Source organism: Engystomops pustulosus, chromosome 6 (genome assembly GCF_040894005.1).
Source record: "Engystomops pustulosus chromosome 6, aEngPut4.maternal, whole genome shotgun sequence".
NCBI lineage: Eukaryota > Metazoa > Chordata > Amphibia > Anura > Leptodactylidae > Engystomops > Engystomops pustulosus.
The window spans coordinates 135998669-136017410 of record NC_092416.1 but is presented as its reverse complement, the minus strand read 5'-3'; the positions used below and the strand labels follow the sequence as shown (position 1 = coordinate 136017410).

The following is an 18742-nucleotide window of genomic DNA, read 5'->3' as shown; positions in this document are numbered from 1 at the left end:
CTACAATAATCAGCTGCAAGGTGTCTGTAATGAAGCTTTATTGCTAATCCTTGGTCCAAAAAAAAGCAAAAAAAAAAATTTGAAACTCCAATTGTCACTGGGGAAAAAAAAAACATTTTGTCTGTATCTACAATTATAAAATATACAGTTTCGACTTACATACAAATTCAATTTAAGAACAAACCTATGGGGACTGCCTGTATTTAATTTCGTACAGGGGAGTGGAGGGGTTAGAAGTTTAATGGGTTAAAATGTGGAATCAGTTTCCCTTTAAGAAGGCTTTCAGAAACACTGCTCACTGCAAGAGCAAAATGGGACAGCGAAGCTTTTTTTTTAATGAAGTACCTTAAAAAAGTTTAGTATTATGACCTGCACTATTCACTTATGAAATAAAAAGAAACATATAAATTAAAAAGGTTTATTTATTCTGTAAAGATTAAATTTATCATAAAGCAACTGTTTGGAGTCAGCCATGGAAATTGGGTTGACTTCCAAATGGGCCATATTTATTTAATATTTGATATATCTATCAAATATAAAATAAATTTGGCGCATTCTGAAGTCAACACAGTTTCCATCAAAACTGACTGCAAACCGTTTCTTGATGATTAATTCCATTTCATTCAAGAAAATTGAACAATAAACAAGAACCACAGAAAAAAAACAGTATGGCAGTAGGTTATATGGATAAAGAAAACTAGAATATTAGTGGTTTCACATACATTGGAGTAGATAAATATCCAATTGACAAATTATAACTTGGTGTCCTCAGTTATCCCAATTACTATCCCCCTCACACAGGTGCTTCTACAAGGGGATCTCCAGCCACCTAGTCCAAATCATAACTGACCTATGAGGACATTTCCTATGCCACAACTGTATTTGATACAGAGGCACTTATTTACTGTGATGTCCTGAATTTGTGGTATACAAAGGAAAGGAGTACCAGGCTTATCAGAATACCCAAATAGTGATCCTTTTCTCTCCCCCTCGACTTAAAATACGCACAGACTTAAGAATAACTGTATGTGACAGCTGGTGTATGGACACCTTTAGAACATTCCTCTCCAACAAGAGTCACACAGAGAGTCACATGTTGAAGACCACAGTTCTGGAACATTAATGGTAAAATTGATCCTATAAAAGTCCCTCCAAGATCTAGACAAGATGGTGCAATGTATATCACACAGCAACTATTGTGAAAATAAGCAGCAGGATGTGACAATGGGTGGAAGTTGAGAAACCATAACATTGTGCCATTCTCATGTACAGAAACATGAGAACACATTGGGCCACATGTATCTATGTTTTTGGCTTCGTATTCCTGGCTTTTTTTTCTTCGTTTTCTGCTGGTCTTAGGAGTTACGGTTTTTAGTGATTTTTACAAAAAGTAGCAACTTTAACACAACTCAGAAAATACTGCAAAAAAAACCCCCCAAAAACAAAAACTAGACAACCGCAAAGTTGTCTTGGGCACAAAAAAAAGTTGCAAATGTAACATACGTTACAATAAATTGCATAAAAAGAAGAAAAAGCAAACCCGAAACAAATGTATGTGTGCCCCATTGAGTAGATCACAGATGTAATCATGCTTTCAGAATAAAAATGCTTCATATAGTTATACTGTAACATAGATGGAGATTTAAACTGACACTCAGTAAATATGATGCCACAGATACTCCAAGGCCAGCATACTACATATAATGTCACCAGTTCTAAATCTATGCATGCAATAAGCTGTAACTTACGATCTACTCACCAGTACTACATTAAATCTTTCCTCCAATTCACATGAATTTGGTCTCTGAGGCTTAGATGATGTCCCATTTTTTGGTTGTATCCTTGAATCCCGGCCCTGGAACATATCCAGGGAGCCGGCTGCGTTCCCCATAATCCAAGCTGTTCCACGTTTCAATACTCCTTGATCCAGGCTTGATATTTATGGTTGGGGTGGGGGGGCAATGAAGACTTCAAGCCGTGAAGATGCAAAACTTACTTCAAAAGTAAGGTTTGATGGAGACACACCCAATTTCCGATTACGTGGTCTTGTTCTATACATCACATGCTTGCCACAGCAACCAAGGGGTACACGCAGAAGGAAGGAAGGTGTGGCAATACATATGTACACGTAAAAAAGAATGATTTACACTAGAGCAGAAATAACATCCTAAGTATCTCTCTTCTCCTTTCTCCTGATGTGCACTAGCTTCAAGATTCACTTCTTGTCCAGTTGCTAGAATTTGCTCTTGCTGCTCTTTGCTCGTGCTTCATTGGACGTGTAGTGGGAAGACGTACAATGCAGTAGACCACAAGGCAGAAGGAAGTAAAGTTTCAAAATCAGATGTAGATGTTCAGAAGGAGGAGGAGATAGCAAAGCCTTCCTAGACCTTCTAAGTGTAATGGATGCCGTCTAAGAATTGTATTGGAATGGTTGTATACAGGAGGAGAGGTTTCTCATAGTTAGTGAGGTGGAAACACAGAATTGTGTATACAATGATAGAGAGGCAAGGTGCTTGTGCTGAAACCAAATACCTCCACATGTTATAGGATCCCTGTACCTTTAATATTCAGGATCTGTTAACCCTACAAGCTGAACTGCTAGAAAAGCTTGAGGTCTCATATTATTCAGGCACATTTTTAATCAAGGCCTTAGCTATGCGAAACTAACAATGTAGTACAACAAAAATTGAGACCATCACAGAGTCTGCGTCACAACAAGACAAAGTTTGGGGGTCATTAACATTGGGAGAAACATGAATATAATAATAATAATAATTTTAAAAAAATTCAATACCAGTCATATATATTATAGGTCCAAATATAGAAAATTGCAGAGTAACCGTGTTCTGCAATTGAACACTTTACCTGACAAGGATGAAGAAGATGTAAACATCATCTGTCACTAGTGAGAAACAAAACTTGGCTTTTTTCATGTACACCATACCAAGAAGAGTAGGCCCAATGGAAGTGTTTGTGAGGGAAGTGGTTTATGAATGTCGTGATGCAGTCACTCATCTTGGAGGACCCAGATGTGGATGCTCAGAGGGGTACAGAGAGAGGCAGTGCACACAGTTTGCTCATGGACATACAATGGCTATTTCTGGAACAAAAACTGAGCATAGGATCCCAGTGGGATTATCATGCTGACAGAACACGACTCGATCAACGGCATCACTGGGACTTCAGCAAAAAAAATGACCTTGTTGCAGTGCCATTTGACACAGTGGACATGTAATAAATGCTCTTTTTAACAAACACATAGGTTTCTCACATATACATCCATTAGGTAATACATGCTGGGAAATTAGAAAATATTGAAATAAAACTGTTTACAATACACAGTAAACCCACTTCATGTGGGGGGGGGGGGATCTATTGGGCAAGGTCCTTCTTAAACTTGTATCAGTTCACTTTAGTTGTGTCTTTTGTACTGGTTTACAAGTAACATACAGAACAAACCAAAAGATTGGACACACCTTCTCATTCAAAGAGTTTATTGTATTTTCCAGACTATAACAATTGTAGATTCACACTGAAGGCATCAAAACAATGAATTAACACATGTGGAATTATATACTTAACAAAAAGAGTGAAAAAGCTGAAAATATGTCTTATATGCTATGTTCTTCAAGGTAGCCACCTTCTGCTTCGATTACTGCTTTGCACACTCTTGGCATTCTCTTGATGAACTTCAAGAGGTAGTTCCCTGAAATGGTCTTGAAGGAGTTCCCAGAGATGCTTAGTACTTGTTAACACTTTCTCCTTTACTCTGCAGTCCAGTTCACCCCAAACCATCTCGATGGGGTCAGGTCTGGCGACTGTGGAGGCCAGGTCATCTGGCATAGCACCCCATCACTCTCCTTGGTCAAATCACCCTTACACAGCCTGAAGGTGTGTTTGGGATCATTGTCCTGTTGAAAAATAAATGATGGTCCAACTAAACGCAAACCGAATGGAATAGCATGCCACTGCGAGATGCTGTGGTAACCATGCTGTCACCAGCAAATCAACCTGACACCATCACCCCTCCTCCTTTTTTTGAGGTGAGAACCCGGCATGTAGAGTCCATTGGTTCACCTTTTCTGTGTCACACAAAGACACGGTTGTAGGAACCAGAAAAAAAAAGTGTACAATTCCAGAGCAGGGGGCGCCAGTTTTAGGAAGACTATGTGGTAGTTTGCTTCAATAATGTGCAGGGTGTGCCAGATTCATCCAAACCGCACAGTGATAAATGTGGGCCAAAAGGTTTAAACACTTATTATTTTTAGCATTCAACAAAGCATCATAAGCATGGTATTATATCTTTCATAACAAAATTTCAGGAGGCTTTATACTTAAACCTCATGCACACGACCATAAATGGCTGCCACGACCTAGCCTAGTTGATGGCCGCCGTTGACTTCTATACATGATCATAGTACTGTAAGCATACTGCATATCACTGGCACATCCTCCCTGCTCAGTCACAGTGCATAGAGAAGGTCCTATTCCTGCCCAAAGTTGAAAGATATTGAATGGGTAAGAAGCACTCAACCCCCCCAATCTCCACCAAACCCCAAACTGGACGCAAACTTCCACTGGTTTTTAGCACACAGTTCTGTGTAGCCTAAGACTATCTGCACGTTAGGGATTCTGCATAGATTTTACACACAGATTTTAATGTGGAAAATCTGCCACGTAATGCACTAGAATTAAAGTGAATGCGATTTGGAAAATTTAATGTATACAATGTGTTGCTCATTGCAGAAATTAAAATAATGATCAAGTTACTTTTCTTGTGTGTCCTCACAGATTTTGCATTCGTATTTTTAACATTGAAGTCTCTGGGAAAGTGAAAATCTGCAACAAATTTGCCTCAGATCAGACAAAATACAGGCCTGACCACCACCGTAGAGAGCCCCGGAGAACCACACAGACCCCCCTCCCCCCAAACCCTGCAAACACAAACAAGCAGTGATTCCATTGCACATCACCTACCGCGGGCAACTCCATGTTGCTTCACTAGGTACAGAGTGCCGGATCCAGGCAGCCAAGAGCGCCAGTCACAGCAACCATCTTGCAACAAAAATCGGAGGGAACATAGTATCTGGGCTTGCTGGCAATAGGTACCTGGCTTCTCAAGTGCTGGTACCGAACGCCATCTGAGTTGCGTTCAGTTTCCATCCCGCTGAAACCAGCAGTAGTGCACCACTGCCCATCCACAACACTGTTAGCTGCAGCGCCATATCTAGTGTAGGTAGCTGGCACGTAACATATTTGAGTAGCTTGCATCCATTGTATTTTGTCAAACCGCATTTCCTTCCTCGTCCCATGTTCATGTACTGTAATTGGTAACTGTATGTAATGTATCATGTTGTACCCATGTAACTAGTAATAAGTCAACTGCCTCTTACAAAGTATGTATGCTACTGTAACCTATCCTTCAATGTATGAAACACTATGCCTGAACACACTGTACAAAAGAATAAAGTTTGTTATCGTTATTATTGTATTGTAAATCCACATGATGTGGATTTGATGCATATTTTTCACACCAGGAGACACATAACATAAAAAAAAATGCATGAGGAAAATCTGCATTTAAATACTCAAACACAATTAGACAAATCCACACATAAAAACCACAGATTTTCATGAGGTTATTCCACATGACACTCCGCAACATGTACAGATACATTACTGGCCAAGTGGTGGCCCTTAGGCTAACAGTTTGTTTCAATTTTTTAATGTTATCACGTATGTGCAACTACCAGAATAAGGAACCACCTATTGTGGCAAATATTTTTGTGTGCTCCATATTTTGAAATTGTTATTTTTGGCATCCCAGATTCTGCTTACTTGCTATCCAACATACAGATAGTCTGAGTGGTTTCATGACCCTTGCACATCCTTACCACTAGAGGGCAGGAGCATTACATTATTAGGATTTAGTAGAAATATATGTGTGGAGTATTGTATGGCAATCTGAGGTAGAATAATAAATGTAGCATTATAATAATATAATATTATAATAATTATAATATTATAATAAAGAGCATTATAGGGCCAATGGTATGTAGTCATCAATGTAGAGAATCTGCTTTCATTGGTGAGAAGAAAAAAAAAAAACACATTTCAATGGTTAGTTTTATTAAGTAAATGTTACTGTGACTTAAAATACTTTAAAATCATAGACCAGTGATGGCAAACCTTTTAGCCGCCGAGTGCCCAAACTACATACAAAACCCACATATTTTTTGCAAAGTGCCGATGCGACAATTTAAGCAGTAACTTATTACTCCCTGCTCTGTCACATGTTTAAATTGTATAGGCACCTGAGGACACCAATACAGTAGAAAGAAGGAGAAAAAGCTTTGGTTATCATTGTAGCTTCCTTCTAGGGTCCTGGGCTGCCTGGGACTGCAAGAGATCTTGAGTTCTGTCTGGTGAACCCTGCCCTGGGGTGATGGCGAGGGTGCCCATGGAGAGGGCTCTGAGTGCCACCTCTGGCACCCATGCCATAGGTTCGCCACCACTGTCATAAACATTCATACTACAGGAAACGCAACAGATAGTCCACACAAAACTAATATTGCCCGTTCAGTTAGAAATCACACAACTGCTCACAAATGATGACAAAACATTTGGCACATTTTGTTACTTCGAAGGAACTGCAGAAATTATACCCAAGACCCCTTCTCTACCCTCAGATGTGCCACTCCTATCCATGGGCTCTGTCTTTATTGCCACTTGTCTCCATTGAAGTGGCAAGTGGTTGCTAAACCATACAGAGTACACGGACAAGATTAATGGAGAAAAAAAAAGAAAAAGAAGAAGAAGTATACAGGACATTCCAGGCTCCTCTTATTTCTCCTGCAGAGTCTTGGGCTACAGAGAAGAGCAGTCTGGAAGTATTAATGTAGACATTTAAATATATACATTGTTCAACATACATTTAACAAAGAAACTGTGTAGAAAAACCATCATATAACATTATGGAATGAGTGCTTTTTATATGCAGTGCACAGCAATGCCCCGAGATACCTGCGGGATACAAATTAAAGCATACCTATTGAATAAGTCTTTGTAAAGGTTTTACCTAAATACATATGAGCATTAACCTCCTAGTGCCCAGTATTTGGGTCAGACCCAGATAGTAGCTAGACCGTTGGTTCCAATATGCATGTGTCATCCAGCAGTTCCTACAGTCCCATCAGACAGTCTTTACAGTCCCATCCCTTATTGAACGCTCCGCTCGTAGACAGTGGACAGTCAATCTTGCTGATGTTTCTGCCTGTCCATGGGAATTTGAGGCCTGACACATGTATACCCCAGCATCACTGGGCAAAACATCAGATATAATAAGGGTACAGCTGCCCGAATCCTCATACTCAATTTCAAATCGCTTAGATTCCTGGATTGGGGAACCAGAGAAAAACCATAAGACTTCAGGATCTGGGAAACCTAAATGAAAGCAAAAGAGAAAAGATGACATAGTGGACAAGAAAAAAAAATGGAAGCATAGATCAATAGATACGGTGAGTATGCTATACTGTAGGAGGTTGGTCCAATTTGCATCAGGGCTTGGGAATTACAAAATCAGCAGCACATAGAACGCCAACCCGCTTATCAAGAGTTAGGCTACATCCATCATGTTTTTAGGATACACTCAGCTTATATACACAAGGAAAGCTCCTGGTATATATTCTAAACATATCCATAGACATATAGACATATACTGACATATACTGGTAGACAGGGGAATCCTTTTAGCTGATGGTTTCCCCACAGTATGCAATGTATACTGGTCAGAAATACAAGGTATTTAAAATGTGTGTTAGGCTATGTATTTCCATTCTGCTCCCTCCTGCTGAGGGAGGTGTACGCTAGGCCGAGGTCACTGGGGGCAAAGTGAGATGGGTGTAAAGTATTGCATCCCTCCCCAGCCTCCACAGAGTATACTCTGGGAGGTCCCCAGTGAGGTCACTGCCCATAGTGACATCATTTGTCCCTGAACATTGGCAGCAGCCAGCAATTATTCACTCCTCATCCTGCTGCTTTCTAGGAGGAGGGGGAGGAGCAGGACCATGTATATAGCAGAGCCCTCTGTTTTCCCCAGTTTTAAGGACACTATAGGGATCCACCCGGCACAGAGGCAAAAACATGGAATGTATGTAACCTTACAGGATCTGCATTGCTAAAAGAAATTGTTGGGTTTCAAAAATCATCCCACCCGCAGGAATACAGGCCTGGATGTAGCAGGGTGGGTTCAGGGGCCTCGGACCTAGAGATATATGCAGGGACCTGCATCCTCAAGATATTTATGGTGTATTATATTGATATTCCATAAATGTCTAAAGTGTAAATAAGACTTGAAAATCAGTGACTTGATTAAAAAAAACACACACCAAATGACCTACTATTTCTGTAAAATAAATACTAACCAATAAAGATAGCCATTTTTAGGGGGCGACTTCCTTCTGACCCAACATTAACCTCTTATGTATGCTGGCAATGTATGGTGGCATTATTTAGATGCTTTATGGTGTATTTTGTGGCCATTGGAGCAAAGCAGACATTTGGATAAAAATCTTAAAATCTTTGCCGATTATGTGAACCATTAATAAATAATTTGCAACTGTATGTGTTGCTCAGGACCTAATCATCTAAAAATGCAATACAGTACTGCAGTGCAGTAAAGCAAGGTTGCATGGTACTGGAAAAATTGAACTGCCATGGTATGGAGATATAGGAAAGGGTTTAAACTATTACAGGTGTGAGATACACATAGAGTCCATAGCCATTCTGGTTTTTTATTTTTTACACCCAGCAGCCTTCAACTTGCCTTCAATATGACAATGAAACCGCGCTGAACTTCCTGAAACCTCTGCTTGGTCCTTTAGGGGAGAAGAAAAGACGGGAGGCCTTTGGAGCTGTTCCTGCAGGAAGCTGAACACTTTCTTACTTTCAGAGTCATCTGCTATACAAGCATTAGAGGTATTGATGAAAAAAACCCACCAAAAACAGCGAGACAATGTTACATACTCTTGACTGTGATCAAAAAAACTTACTGTCTGTGGTTGGGGAGGAGTTAGAATCGGATTTGTGACTAAGCATTGCCATCCTCTTCAGAGCCAGGACGGCTTTACCAGTTTTCTAAAGGACAAAAAAAAACCTGTATTCACAAATCATGGAAATGCTACAACGCCACATGCGGAAACAGGACTATCATTGCTCAGCGTTAGACTGGAGACACAAATATCTGCTGTGGACTACATACATCAATTCTGGCCAAGGCAAAAAGCAGAAGACAATGGGGAATGGGCGCCTGCAGTGATGTGAAACCTTTGCATTTCAGAGTAATAACGGATATTCTATGGTTTCAAAACCAGCAACCTAAAATCATTTTACACCGTGGAACTTTAATGCAGGATCTGAATGAGATTTATAGATTTCTCCTCCCCTATGCATAGACTGGACGTTGCTGTGGGACATCAGCTGCAATTACTTGTTTTTGCATATATGTGCAAAAACAAAAGAATACACATATAGCTAATCTACAGCTTTTCTAAGCAGAGTAATTAGGAAGAAGTGGCATACTACAAATAATTATCCATATGTAAATTTGCCATAGTGAGTACATTGTGGAAGCAGAATTGTAGTGGATTATATGGGCCTAAAATACAGAATAAGTGAATACAGTGTTGTATAGGTTGTAACCCAAGTTCAGTACAAAAGCTGCAATGCCATCCATTTAAAGTTTATATATATATTACAGCTTTAAAGAGGACTATATATGTGGTCATTGTTTTGTTAAAATTAATACTTTCAATAATAGAATATACATCTTTTTGTGGAATATTGCACATATTATCATCAGAACTACCTGCATACAGGGTGTTAAAAGTTAAGCAACATTATAATTACACACAAGGCTCATGTTTCACTCATGTTTCTCTTCCATGATTACCTGCGCTTAGTCATTGGTACTTCCTACCTGCCATTTTTGCCGGGCCAAAAACTTCTTAATTTTTTCCTTTGACAAGGTCTTTGTGCTGGAAATAGCTTTGTCTTTGATCCATGGGTGATTTACGGCTTGTTCAGCTGTAAGACGAGACCTAGAGAACGTCACAAAATGAATATTATAATAATATAATATCGTGTACCAAAGAAAAAAAAAGTTTTTCTATAAAAAGACACCTAAGCCCCTAGTCTGTTAGGATTGCTGGTAATCTAAGCACTGGAGCCCCTAATGAGCACAAAAATAGGAGAGCAAAAGTTAACATGTGAAAGTGTGTACTTGTAACTGGCACTCAATTTACTTCTATGGGGCAAGATCTCCTTCCCTACAACTCCATTAAAGTGAAAGGAGTACTGTTCAAACATACGCTATGGAGTTTCATGCACAAGCAGGATTTGAGGGCATCTTTATAACTTCAAATACATGGCATCTCAGCATATGGACCTTCAGCTAATGTATCTAATTCCTAACAGATTGTTAGTTGCCAGACTAAAGAAACTTATCTTCGTCTTTCATCACTGTAGAGCAGTGGTGGCGAACCTATGGCACGGGTGCCAGAGGTGGCACTCAGAGCCCTCTATGGGCACTTAGGCCATCACTCCAGGACAGAGTTCACCAAACACTGAATTTTCCTGCAGTCCCAGGCAAATTAAGACATGCTGCTCTCAGTGCTTTTCGACACTTTATTGGCTGTTTGGAACTGCGGGAAAAGAGAGAAGGTTTTGACAGAACTGCATTATCTTTGGAGGTCCTCTGGACACGTCCATTCTTCCTCTACAGAGAGACCCTGGAAAGATGCTACAATGATAATCTGAATTTGCCCTCCTTTTAATTGTTGGCCTCAAACCACCAATATAATTGAAAGATGTGAAAGTACAGGTAGCAGTAAGTTACTGCTTAAAATTTCATGTTGGCACTTCACAGTAAATAAGTGGATTTCAGTTGTAGTTTGGGCACTCGGTCTCTAAAAGGTTCGCCATCACTGCTGTAAAGTATGAGGTTTTGAGTACAGTATCATTTGGGTGCTATAGAAGAGGTTGAGAAGCACCAAGATACTACACTGGGCATCATACAACCTTAGACTGGTTATGCCATTTCAAGACCTGCATTTTGACCCATCAGTACAGAGATCTATATTTTCTTTATGTACCAAGTTTTGGCCTTACTGCTGTTATCCCCATCTCTTATCCAAGTGATATGACAACATTGCCTACTTCATGTTCTTCTGCAGTAGTCGTCGGATGAAGTCTTTGGCTGAGTCAGACAATACAGCATCCGTTTCCTCATCAAATTCCCAGTTCCCAGACGTTATGTTCTGCAAGGTCTCTGTGTCATTCTCACCCTGGAAAGGAGACTCTCCACTCAACCTGCAGTGAGAGACCAAATATAAAAGTCAGAACGTTTTCTAGTCCAATGAAAACCAACCAGCATCTTTGCAGATGTTCTGTCAATATTTACTACTAATCTGCCACTTCCTACACACATTCACACTTTGCTGTGCGGGCTGAAGTATGGAAAGGATGTTGTTAACAGATTCTCCCCAAAAACTAAAGGATCGGATTGGTACACTTGCAGCATCCCCCACCGGGGCCTAGCCTTTTCTTGGGGCCTGAGGCAGCCGGGGGCCCAGAATACCGGTGTGGCTGGCTAGTGTGGCCTAGGGCACGCTGATGTCTCCAGCAGGTCGTATGTGCAAGAAATAAGGAGGGAGAGGCTGATGTACTGGTTCTCCCTGGGGCAACCCCTGAGTATCTGTAAGATAAGTCCCTGGGTAATGGATGGGGAAGCCTGTGGTGGTAGACAGGCGTATCCAGGGATCAGACTGAGGCAACGTTGTGCAAATTAACTCACGGTTCTTTATTGTACAGGTAGCAGGCAACAGGCCTAAACGGTCAACAGCAGAATCTGATACTGGAGTGATCGTGGTAGGGGTCCTCAGGGCCGCATCTGCCATGAGGCGAGATGAAAATCTTGCCTCAGGCGGCAGAATGCGGAGCCTCTTAAAGAGCGGCGAAATTTGCAGCTCCAATTTGGGCGATTTGGGCGCCCGTTAATGCCCGAATCGCCCACTAGCTTCATAAAATCGTGCCTGTCTCTTTAAGACAGACGCAATTTATATGCGGAGGCATGCATCGCCTATCTGGCTGCTGGCGTCGCTCCGTACTATGCAGCGACACAGGGGCGGATGATGACGTCACGCCGCCTGTGTCACTGTGAGGTGCAGAGAGGAGACGGGAGCCGAACGCCGCGGGAGCACCATGCCTGCAGGCGAGTAGGATTATTATTTTTTTTATGTACACCTCTTTATAAAATATTGCTTATTAGGGGCAAATACTAATATAACAGGGTAGGGTGGGAATGCACCTGTATATATTTATATTATTTTGGCCGGAACGCTTTATACTGGGGGGGGGGGGGGGAGGGATGTCTTGCTGCATATTCTATAAGGGGCCAGAATCCCTCTATAATGGGGGGGGGGGTGCTGTGTATTCTATAAGGGGCCAGAATCCTTTTATATGGTGGGGGTAGGGGGGTGCTGGGGTGCTGTGTATTTTATATATCATTTTATACTGGGGGGTGGGGTGCTGTTTATTCCATAAGGGGCCAGAATCGTTTTATACTTTGGGGGGGGACTGTATATATTATATGGGTCCAGATTTCAGCTGGGGGTATACAATATATTACTAAGCTGGGGGGGTGGCTGTATATGGGATACAGTATATTACCAAGCTGGGAGGGAGCTGTATATGGGATACAGTATATTACTAAGCTGGGGGCTGTATATGTGGGGCCAGATTTTATTTAAGATGTATATGTGAGCCGTATATGATTTAATTGGGGGGGGGGGGGTTGAATAACAAGGACTTTAAATATATATATACCATATATACTCCAGTATAAGCCTAGTTTTTCAGCACAAAAAAAATATGCTGAAAACCCAAACTCGGCTTATACTCGAGTAAAAAAATATAAGTTTCACCAGGTTTTTGTGGTACAATTAGGGGCCTCGGCTTATACTCGAGTATATATATATATATATATATATATATATATATATATATATATATATATATATATATATATATATATATATATATATATATTAGTCCCCTACATAAGAACACCCCTACATAAGACTTACAGACGACCCCTAGTTCCCCTAGTTACAAATGGTCCCCTGGTAGTAATTGGTAATTTACTGTACTTTAGTGCTAGACTACAATAATTGGTCATAACAGTTATCACGGGTGTCTGTAATTAGGTTTTATTGTTAATCCTGGTTCTTATGACAATCCAACATTTTTAAAATACAATTGTCACAGGGACAAAAATAAATTTGGCTGGGCTTACCGTTATAAAATATACAGTTCCGACTTACATACAAATTCAACTTAAGAACAAACCTACAGAACCTATCTGGTATGTAACCTGGGGACTGCATATATATATATTTATATTACACACACTGTATATATATATATTCATTATGGTGTGCTATATATTTACATTGGTCAGGGGAGCACTGAGCACTGTATGTAAAATCATATGTAACATAATAACAGGGTGGGATATATTAGTGATAGGATTGATTACTTTGCATCATGTTAAACAAATGTTGGGGGGGGGGGGTCTGTATTAATAAATTGGGAGTGTTGTATATAGATTGATGTGCATGCTAGAATTCCTGTAGAATTCATTATTTATAATATATATATATATTATGAAGGGATGTTTTATATGTGGAGGAGAGTGTGGTCAGTTGTGTTGTGAGGGGTATATATTATTTAGGAGCACAGTGTTGTTATCCAGGAGACTTTATACTGTAAGTGACTGATATTTTTAGGGACGCAGGGTGGAGATGCTGCACGGAGCCGAAGATATCTGGCCGTGAATTCAGCAGTGATACGTCAGAGAAGCAGGAATAAAGACCTCCTGATGGAAGAGATTGTCCTCTATAAGGTACTAGATGCCACTAATGGCTGTTGTCTGTCACACAGTGTCAGTAAGCTTCCTGTGGGGATGTTGATTGTTAGTAGTTTTCAGCATTTACTAAACCGGGAACCAGGGGGGGGGGGGGGGAGGCTTGGCAGCATTTTAATATTCGCCTCAGGCAGCAAATATGCTAGAATCGGCCCTGGGTATACTGCACCAGACTGGTAATAGATGCAGGCTGGGATGGAGCTGTGTCCAAGCTGTGGAAGCTGCAGCTCTGGATTTGAGTCTCCCGATTCTGGTCCTGGAATTAGGTTAAGTGTCAGTACTGAAGGTGTAATACACAGTGGGGCACATTTACTAAGGGTCCACGTGGTGCATTTTCATCGGGTTCCCCGACTATTTCTGATTTGCACCGCATTTAAGTGTGGTTTTTGGCGCACGCGATCAGATTTTGACACAATCGTGCTAACTTACAAATCGGGGTCGTGGCCGACGGACGACCCGACTAAGCGCAGGATTTACAATTCAAAATTGTGTCGCAAGACAAAGCACTCACATACACCATGAAGAAGAAGGTGAACTCCGGCGGACCCAAGCAGGGAAGCGACACATGCAGGAAAATGGACGCACAAACTTGAAGAATTGCGCCGGACTTCATCCTCATCGGAGAACGCACCTCCGGGATCGCGACAGAACCGGGTAAGTAAATCAGCCCCACTGTCTCTTTCTGTTCACTCTGTAGACAGACTACGGCCTCTAGACTGCATAGTCTAAAAGCAGACTCCTGAGAAGGAGCATGAGGTCCAAGAGGCCATAATCCTCCCTGCTCAGGGGTTTTATGCTCCTGGGCAGGTGGTAGAACCTCTCCAATAACACTCCAGTTTACATTGCAGCAACATAATTGGTCAATAACTTACCCCCACATTGAGACTTCCTTGCATTATTCCTTGGGTGAGTTGCGCAGGTTCACCAGATGGATCCTAACAGGTAGAGGGCTCTATTCGGTACTACTCCCTTGCCTATACATTGGCAGGGGTGTTGCACATTTAATTAACCTAAATGCATCAAACTCTACCACAAGGGAACACTGGAAAGCCTTCCCTTGCTATAGACATTAGATCAGGGGTCCCCAAACTATTTACATAGGGGGCCATTCACTGTCCCTCTCAGACCCTTGGGGGCCCGGGCTAAAGTTTAAAAATTAATTATTTAATATACTGCACCCCCTTGTAAATGATTTTATATATTGGCCCGATTAATGAATTGGGCCACCTCTGGCAGTGGCTCCCACGTCTTCTTTCTTTTGGCTGCTGCCAGATAGGAAGGGTTGCACGGCCGCATGATGACATCATCACGCGGCCGTGTACCCAAGTTCAAAGACTATGTGCACCGGGATTGTCTTACGTCCACATCGCTCCACCTACCATAATACATAGTGCTCGAGCAGCCGTTTCCGGCCGCATCGAGCACTATACAGTGACGGGCAGGAGCTTCCTGTTCGGACGGAGGCTCCTGTCCGACTGCCGAAGGCCGCGGGGGCTATGCCGCATGTGGCCCAAGGGGGGTAGTTTGGGGACCCCTGCATTAGATGGGGGACCTCTCCAATTAGTATACAAAAAATTTTTTGAGCTATGGTAGACTCATGGTAGACCACGAGTAGTAACAGAATTTGTGATGTCCAAAACGCGTAGGTCCTTTTGAATCATGAATCTATTTTAATGCAAAAACCTACTGTTTTTGGAGCACCTTTCCCATTGTGTTTGCCCAACACATCAAATAAAAGCCATTGAAAAGATTGAGTGAAATATGGATAAATGACATGCACTTACAAGATGAAGCATATTACTCCAAGACTCCACATATCAGTGGTAAACCCAACTGGTTCATATGCGATAACTTCAGGTGCCACAAACTCTGCTGTGCCTTGCAACACCTTCACTGGCACTCCAGGTTCTAAAAGCACAAATACAGTATATTCAGAACATCCAACAAGCAATGTATCCATTTTATCAATTCAAACAAAAGCTGGATATGGAAGTTTGTTTCTAAATGTTAAAATGGGTATACAGGAATATTTTGATCAGCTATTTATGGGATAGGTCATACAATTTAAAATGACGAGGCTCTGACACCCTCACGATAAGCTGTTTGAAGCAGTCGTAGCATTTAATAGCTGCAACTTCACAAATTAATCACATCTATTCATCACATGCCCAGTTTGTAGTTTGGTCCCATTCAGGTGAATGAAGCTGAGCTTCAATACCAAGAACAGCAAACCACGCTCTACCAGATAAGCACAGTGGGTTACTAGCAGCCTATCTGGACACATTTAACACTTTTGGGATACTAGATATGTACAGTATGTACTGTGCTTTGTTCTGGTGTTTTATTTCTGTAGGTAACCCAATTGCACTGGTTTAATTCCAGTTCTGGTGGTGTATTTACGCAAGTTGCCAAGTTCTGGTGGTGCATTTCTGTACGGACCTGGTTCTAGCGATAGAGATAAACTATATATATAATATTTGTATTCGGCCAATTCATTTTTTTTTTCATAATATGATTTATTGGAAGGCAAAAGATTACAAAACATAAAAAAACAAGACTGGTGAAGAAAGTGCCAACAAATTACTGTTACAAGTTACACAATAAACATGGAATTTTGTTCACATATGTGGTTTGAGTCAGTACTGTAGATCATGATATATAACATCCCACAAATAAGCTAGTATATCTGGAGCCCTTCTGATTGATGACCAACAAGATGGTCAATAACCACCACATAAGTTGTAGGCCGCCATAGATCTTAGGCATGAGTTACAATGGAACATGTGTTTAACATGTGGAAAGACTTGCACCTGTTATGGTCGGTCATACATAATGACAAACCAATTAGAAGCAACTTCCTCCAAGTCTTTAATGATGTCTGTGCGGATGATCACATGAGAATAGCTGAACTTAGATACAATCAGTATCTACTAATGAAATGAATGTGTGTGATATTTTGTAGGTTCACATAGTGTCCAAATCTCACCTAGTTTCCTGGCCAGACCAAAGTCAATGATTTTGACACGTGTGTCGACTTTGCTTACACAGACAATGTTCTCAGGTTTAAGGTCCAGGTGGACAATGCCCTGTTGGTGCATGTATCCCACTCCGCTGAGAATCTGTGACATATAGTCAACACTTGTTATCTCTGTGTGCTCAAAGTCATCTGCTACAATCCTCTCAAATAGCTCGCCGCCTGCAATACTGGAAGACAAACAATACAGCTTAAAAATTGGGAAGGACATAAAAAAGGGAAGACAAAAATAATAATACATTGTACTAATGAGTAGTTACATAAATCCTCCTTAGGACCAATGGGATAGGACTTACTACTCTAGCACCAGGATCACCCAGCCAGGTTCTTGGAAAGCAGCTACACAGTGCACCAGACGTGGGTGATGGAGTTTATTCATCAACTCAACTTCTGACCGAGCATTTGCTATATCTTTTTGTAGCCGTGCCTTGGAGAACTTCCCAGCGCGGATTTTTCCAGTTCTCTTTTCCTGTAGCTTGTAGACTTGGCCAAATTTCCCCCTGAAACACATGTAGGAGAATAAGAAAGTAAAGAAACAACATAGTACTGTAATATAGCAAAATACAATGAACAGTTCTAAGCCTGACATATAGGCACTAGGGGGGTTACAGGACAACTGTCTTTGGACACTTTTCTTGTGCATAATCACTGGTGTCAAAACGCACATCTACAGAATGTACAGCACGAAAAAAAACAACAATATTTGTCATAAACCCACATTATATGTTCCCGGGCCTGTAAAATATAGGTGTCTAATGCAGAAATGAGACTGTGTGCTTTATGCATCAACACTACAGGACACTAATGCAGCATAGGATGGGTATAGTGTAGTCCACTGAATATGGTTGGGGACTACCATAAAACATAAATGACACCCTACCGCTATATTGACAAATGTTGGAAAGGTCAATGTATGGAGTGTAAATGGCTCGCTGAGGTGGTTTACAATAATTTTAAAGAATTCGGTAGGTTATGTTTTGGAGGAAAACACTAATATGTTATATTACTAATAGTTTGGTTGGGTGTTAGGTGCTCTTTTTTATTAAAAAAATAAAAATCTAACAAAGACCATCGCCATCAGAGTAACGCTTCCATTGAGATGATGATGATGGACAACACTGGGCTGGACCGGAGCAGCACCGGAGAGAGAGATAGGAAAGTATGGGTTCCTTAATGGGTGTGTTAATTTTAGACCCCCTTCAAGACCACATAAAAATACCCATGACAGGAGACTTCTTGAAAAAAAAAAAAAAAGCAGTGTGGCTGTTGGTTTGACTCCAGTACCAAGTCATTGTTGTAACTTGAACCCTGCAGCTCCCAATAAGGACATTCCAACTTATAAGGGGAATTGGTATCAAATCTGTATCACAAATGATAAGCGTTCACTCACATTCCTAACTTCTCCAGTTTAATATACAAGTTATCCACTCGATCAGTGGTGTTTACAGTGACTTCTGTATATTCAACAGGTTCCTCACACTCGGGGTCTTCATCTGTGAAGAGATATGACATGCAGATCATTGTAACAGTCAAGCAAGCACTGCTAGTTTACAATTGCAAAATATTACATATATTATATATATTTAATATTACAAAACTGCCACAAATGCACATATAAATGAAAAACTTGCATAACCAATTCCAAAGTGGCGTGTGGATGTCCGTGGCATGCCACTCCAACCACTGACATTGGCTCCTGGAAATTTTTAAAGACGGTAAGTACAATA

General features: G+C 41.0%; 2 protein-coding genes across 9 annotated transcripts in view; both read right to left on the bottom strand.

Moving 5' to 3' along the window:
- The window catches only part of FMNL1 (formin like 1), a 54259-nt gene extending 51964 nt beyond the window's left edge, over positions 1–2295 (bottom strand). Inside the window, exon 1 of one of the 2 annotated variants that reach the window (XM_072111204.1) lies at positions 1760–2295. In XM_072111204.1, coding sequence (XP_071967305.1) covers positions 1760–1891 — 132 coding nt within the window. In that variant the 5' untranslated portion in view covers positions 1892–2295. The remainder of the gene's footprint in view (positions 1–1759) is intronic. The other variant, XM_072111203.1, reaches the window with a different exon arrangement.
- A 1182-nt stretch (positions 2296–3477) lies between these two features.
- Positions 3478–18742, bottom strand: part of LOC140064372 (myosin light chain kinase, smooth muscle-like) — a 45281-nt gene continuing 30016 nt past the window's right edge. For 6 of the 7 annotated variants that reach the window (XM_072111197.1, XM_072111199.1, XM_072111196.1 and 3 more), the window contains 9 exons: positions 18406–18508; positions 17312–17515; positions 16968–17185; positions 15766–15889; positions 11215–11367; positions 9977–10097; positions 9051–9135; positions 8825–8959; positions 3478–7443 (listed from right to left, as the gene is read on the bottom strand). In XM_072111197.1, the coding sequence (XP_071967298.1) occupies positions 7193–7443; positions 8825–8959; positions 9051–9135; positions 9977–10097; positions 11215–11367; positions 15766–15889; positions 16968–17185; positions 17312–17515; positions 18406–18508 (1394 nt within the window). In that variant the 3' untranslated portion in view covers positions 3478–7192. The remainder of the gene's footprint in view (positions 7444–8824; positions 8960–9050; positions 9136–9976; positions 10098–11214; positions 11368–15765; positions 15890–16967; positions 17186–17311; positions 17516–18405; positions 18509–18742) is intronic. The other variant, XM_072111195.1, reaches the window with a different exon arrangement.